Genomic DNA, 6,000 nt, shown 5'->3' on the forward strand with positions numbered 1-6,000 from the left:
GGATTTGCTTCTTGGAGGCTGTTGGCATGTTTGGTGCAAACCCTGCACAGTGCTTTCTTAAAGGAGAATATGGACCCCATTTGTCATATTTTTCTTCTTCTTCTGGCCTTCCACGAGATAAACCTGTCTGTTTCACCTTGTATCACAGGATGCTCTTGTTCTCAAGACAGCTTTGGAAGGTAAGACTAGTTACCCTAGTTGTGGCACCCGTGAAGCAGCTTGGAGAGTTCCAATATATATTTGCTGATGATGTGAGCACCAAAAGCAAACTGATGGCCTTATGATGTGCCTCCTCTAATACTTGAATAGTACTAGCTTGAGCATAGAATGAGATTCCTTTTATTTCCCTGAGATATGTAACTGCATACATAGCAATTTTTATGTCTTAATTGTATTCTTTGCGGGAAAATGGATGTAAGACCCAGAGAAGGAAGGATGTGTGGCTTATGCATGCCCTGTATGCAATACCTTTTAATTATTCAAGTGCTTGTAGACCCATAAAGGGAACTGGTTTGTTAGCCATGAACATGGTGTACAACCTGGAGAATTTTCTGGTTTCCTCCTTAGGAGTTTGCTTTGTATGTCTGCACTGCTGAGGCAGATCCCTGCAAACATCCCTCAGGACATCCGGAAAATTAGAATAGAAAATTCTCACCTAACAGAATTACCTCGTGGTTCTTTTGAGAATGTTAGTGCCTTGGAGTACCTCTGGCTCAATTTTAACAACATCACAGTGATGCACATCAAGAGCCTGGAATATCTGCCAGCTCTGAAGGAGTTGCGCTTGCAAGGGAACAAATTAAGTTCTGTGCCATGGACAGCATTTCAAGACACCCCGGCTCTCAAAATCCTGGATCTGAAGCACAACCGGCTGGATGTCCTTCCAGAACATGCGCTCCGCTATCTGCCTAACCTGACCTATTTAGATCTATCCTCAAATCAGCTTACCGTCATATCCAGGGATGTCTTCTACAGCTGGCCGGTCTACCAGAGAAGCCAGAGGGGAGAGGGGCACATAGAAGCTATTTCCAATGCTGTCCTGGCTCTTCACGACAACCCCTGGATTTGTGACTGCCGCCTGCGGGGATTTGTCCAGTTTATCAAGTCAGTTGGCCCACCTATTATTCTGATGAATTCCTATTTAACTTGCTCAAGTCCAAAATTCAGGGTAGGGAAGTTTTTTTATGAAGTGGAGCTCAACAGCTGCATGAAGCCCCTGACCTCAGCCCTTGACACAAACCTAACAGTCCCAGTGGGGCTGAACGTCACCCTGACCTGCTTTGTGCAAGCCAGCCCCCCCCCAGCTGTCTGGTGGACCTATTCACTCAAACTTTTAAGGGCATTTAATGGTAAGCAAAGCTTTTTCTTCTTTCGTTCTTTTTTTTAATTAAAAAATGATGTTCTGTTATTCGACTTGCGTAGGTCTTCAGGCCACCACAGTGACCACACCATCTCTCCAATCCGTCAGAGCACCAGAGCTATTGTGGTGGCAATAATCCAAATAATCTTAATCATACTGCATGTCTAAGCATGCCTGACCAGCATGAGAACAGCTGCTTCACCCAGGATATCAATCAAAGATGAAAGGAGCAGAGCCTCATTTTTACACAATTATTTTATGTAAATCAGCCTGGAGAAAAGAAGGTTGTGTGGAAACCTCATAGCAGTCTTCCACTATCTGAAGGGGGACCTACAAGGATGCTGGGGAGGGACTTTTCATCAGGGACTGTAGCAATAGTACAAGGGGCAATGTGTTCAAGCTTAAACAGGGGAGATTTAGGTTAGATACAAGGAAGAAGTTCTTTACTGTGAGGGTGGTGAGGCACTGGAACAGGTTGTCCAGAGAAGCTGTGGATGCCCATCCCTGGCAACATTCAAGGGCCTTGATCAGCCTGGTCTAGTGAGAGGTGTCCCTGCCCATGGCAGGGGGTTGGAACTGAATGAGCTTTAAGGTCCTTTCCAACCCAAACCATTCTGTGATTCTACATGTGGATTTTTAGCAGTGGCTCTTTCATCACCACACATGATATTAAGAACTATTAATATAGTCACACATGTATAATAAATCTGTAGTTATCGAGATACAAATCTAATTTATGCTATATATGATATAGTATGTATGCACACAGTATATATTTGTATGTACATATGTGTGTTTGTAGGAGCACGCACACACCTACACTTGTATGTTTCTATGCTACTCCCATCTTTTCCCAAGAAATACCCACATAAACCACAAAATCATGCAGACTTGTTGCCTGTCTGTATTCATTCATGCTCTATAACCAAAACAGACGTTGTCATTCTCCATAAGCTTTGTTTATTTATGTTCTTTACTGAGGTCCTTGCAATATGAGGCCTTTTCCTCCTTGTCCAGCTTGGGTCTTACAAGGCTTCCCTCACATTTATTCTTACTAAGAGCCTTCAGTAGGGCAAGTTGCTATTTTCATCAGACAAGCTAATAATGCACGTGGGTTCCTAATAAGCCAGCTAGCTAAATAAGATAGAATTAGCCCTTAATCCTGGGCTGATATTTGCTTTAATTGCAGCATTGTAGCACTTGTGCATCTTTCTGCAAGCACATGTTGAATTAATTACATACAAGCTTTCCCCAAGCACAGCCATGTGCCCCTGTTTGGGTAGGCAACAGGGTGTTTCATACCATTCTTAAAGCTGCATCTCACTTCCAGACCAACAATGCGCGGTTTCACACACCTCTTTTTGGCCCAAGCCTCTTGAGACTGACATTTTTCTACATTCAATCCAAATGGAGGATGGAGCATGCGTCCAAAATGCAGTGGTGCCTGCTGCGCCTCAGTGGCTCTCCCTGGCTTGCCGTGACCTGAGGACATTGATGGCAGACGGCATACAGGTGGCTTGGCCTCTGCCCACAGCAGCCTCCCCAGCAGCTCACATTGGGGTAGCCATACACCCTGTCTCCCATCCTTAGGTGTCCAAGTGCATTTATTGCCTTTCTGCCTGGAAAATGCTTTGCTGACAAGCTCTGTGGGGTTTGGCACACTCCTCTGCCCCCTCTTCCTCTTTCCCTGGGGCAGGGCAGGCTCTGCCTGGCCTCCTGGCACCCATCCCACATTAGAGTGGTCCTGGCGCTACCTCAAGATGTTTCTGCATGCTAACACAGCTCCCTTTTGCCTGCAGTGTCCACGGAGCCCATCAGTGAGGACATGGTGCGCTCAGAGCTGCTGATCCCCGCAGCACGGACAGCAGATGCTGGCAACTACACCTGTACAGCTGCTAACTTCTTGGGCAACACCTCAGTGGCCATCAATCTCCATGTGCGGTCCCCGTGGGCATCCTCAACCACCACCACCCCAGCCTGGGCCCCCATTGGCCCAGCTGAGTCGGGAGCCCACGTAGAAGTGCGCATTGCCAAGCAGACAGTCTATGGCATCACCCTGGAGTGGTTTGCAGTGGCAGCAGCAGCAGGCGAGCCAGGGGAGACCTGGTACACCCTCCTGGTGGGCCGCTATGACACGGCCCAGAAGGACGCCATCTACATTGGCCCCGGCATCAACACCTACTCGGTGACTGACCTGCTGCCTGCCACCAAGTACGAGGTGTGCGTGGCTGTGCGCAACCAGGTGCCTCGCAAGGGCCAGTGCGTCGTTTTCGTCACGGGCAGCGACATCAGCCAGCTGGAGCAGCGTGAGAAGCTCATCCACATCGTGGTCATCGTCTGCGCCATGGTGCTGGCTGTGCCCGCTGGCATGTACGCCTGCACTGCTGAGGCCCGCCCTGGCTGCCTGGCCCGCTGCCCCAGCATGTGCCCACGCCGCCGCCGCGAGGGCCAGGCCCAGGCTGCGGGCAGCAAGGAGAGCACGCTGGACAGCCTGCCAGCCGGCAGCGAGGACGGGCTCTGCCTCCCCGAGGGTGGCCGCAGCATCCGGCGGCCCCCAGCCTGTGATGAGCCTGGCAAGACCCGGCCACCCCACAGGAACAGCGCTGACCTCTACTAGCCCAGCTGTGCCCGCCCTGCCTGTCTGCAGCGGCACCTTTTAGAGGTGACCTCAAGCCACAGTACGCGCTGGTTTGTTTGAGGGACCGTGCAAAGGAGACTCCGTGCTGCACGGACTCAAGGCATGGTTGGGCATAACCACTGGAACTGCAGCAGGCTTGGGAAGTGCTGCGAATAGGGGTGCTCAGGGTGTGTGGCTGTGACCCCACAGTCCAGGTCTGCCTCTGCAACAGTGTCACAGAGCAATGCACGAAATCATACAAACACAGCATTAACAAAAATACCCCAACCAAACCAATAATAGTGCATGTGGCAAAATGCCAAAGGTCTCCCCTTGCTCTCACTTCACTTTATTTTTCCCAGCTGGAGCATGGATGGAGAGATTCATTCGCAGCTCTGCCCTGTGCCAGGTGCTGCCTCATTGAAACAGGGACAGAGAGCCAGGGCAGGTCTGTGGTCATAACCAGCAACAAAAAGTAGCGGGGGGAAGACTGAGTCAACATGATGGAGCTATTTTAATTACTTGGAGAAAAGATGGCGCTGTGGCTGTAGGGTGATATGGGAGGTGATGGGGATGCTTGGCTTGGATTGGGCTGGCAGGACAATTGGCATGGGGCACAGACAGTGGTGGAGCCAGGGCTGGGAGCCAGGCACCTTCCCCAAATGCAGATGTGCTGCCTGCCCACCCTGCTGCTTTAAAACCAAAGCTTGACTCCTTTCTAGAGGCAAAAAACCCCAGATGCGCATGTAAAAGCAACCAGCCCCCAGCTCACAGAGCAACTCATGCTTTATTTCTTGGGGGTCTGAGGACGTGTGACTTATTGTTTTTTGGTTTTGGCCTCGTGCTTTCCAGCACAACAAAAGCACGTGGCCAGCAGACCCACAGCACTTTTAAATATGTGCTTAGACCTCCTCAAAAAGATAAGAAATAGAGCAGGAACCTCAGTGGTAAGCAGAGATAAAGCCTAATGTGAGCTTCACTACATGGCAGTTTGGCTTTCTAGTTGTAGTTTGGGTTTTGCTGTGTTTTCCATGCTGACCCTCCTCAGGCCCTGTGTTTCCTCCCCCAGCATCTCCTTCTGCTGTAAGCTACTGCACAGCTTTTGAGCAGAGGCCTGTTTTGTCAGTGCTGACTCTCAGTGTTATACTTCAAGAGACTTCCTAGTCTTGTCAGTCTTTTGTTGTCAAAGTAATAAATGTGATGGATTTTCAGAATATGCAGATGTCCTCTGCTTCATTTCTAGTCTTTTACAGTTACAAACTGTAAAAATCCTGGATACCAAGGGGCTCTGAGGTTCGGCTGCAGGGATGGAGGGAGCCTGGCTGTTGCAGCACATCACAGGGGGTATGGAGCAGTGAGGAAGGAGCAGCAGCAGCCTGCCAAGCAAGGGAGATGACCTTGTCCTGGAGAAACCCCTGGGGACATAGTGCATACAGGGACAGGCAAGAGATGATACTGGTTGAGGTCCATCACTCCCCATGTGCGAGGGGTGAGTGAAAAAAGACACCAGTGCCTGTAATGACTGGCCTTCTCCCACTCAAGTCACCATGGAGGAACAACATCAAACTGTGGAGACCAGAGAGAGAGACACTAAATCACAGTGAGGGAACAGCCAAGGAAAGACAAAACAACCCATCACCACTTGTGCAAAGTTCATAACAAATTGCATACCCAGTGAGCTCTGGCATCAGACAAACCTGTTGTCTCACAGGGAGCTCTTCTGCCACTGGGGCTGTGCCGCAGTGGGCTGCAGAGTGCAATGGGCATTCGGCCATGGACTCATCTGTGACCCTGCCTGTCCTCTGTGCCTTACAGCATCCTGTTCTCACCTCCTCTCCTTCCAGGCTAGTGTTGCACAAAATCCACACAGCCCCTCTTCTGACTCATGGCCTGCAAAAGAGTCCATTTTGTTATCCTAGAAAGACCTCTGGTTGCCTGCACCCATGTGGTCAATACCAAGCAACAGCAAGGCCTCACTGCCAGCAGAAGCATGTCATGCACAGAAGCACCTTTTGCAGGTTGG

The 6,000-nt window shown here is 50.0% G+C and overlaps 1 protein-coding gene across 1 annotated transcript; it reads left to right on the forward strand.

Moving 5' to 3' along the window:
* Positions 1 to 580: 580 nt before the first annotated feature.
* LRIT2 (leucine rich repeat, Ig-like and transmembrane domains 2) lies at positions 581 to 4,133 on the forward strand. Its single transcript, XM_062618806.1, has 2 exons — positions 581 to 1,349; positions 3,160 to 4,133. The coding sequence occupies exons 1-2, from the start codon at positions 581 to 583 to the stop codon at positions 3,975 to 3,977; spliced, it is 1,587 nt and encodes a 528-aa protein (XP_062474790.1). The 3' UTR covers positions 3,978 to 4,133.
* The last annotated feature ends 1,867 nt before the right edge of the window (positions 4,134 to 6,000 follow it).

This window comes from Pezoporus occidentalis, unplaced genomic scaffold, assembly GCF_034315485.1.
Source record: "Pezoporus occidentalis ecotype Australia unplaced genomic scaffold, CSIRO_AGI_Poc_V1 ctg204, whole genome shotgun sequence".
In the NCBI taxonomy this organism is placed as follows: Eukaryota; Metazoa; Chordata; class Aves; order Psittaciformes; family Psittacidae; genus Pezoporus; species Pezoporus occidentalis.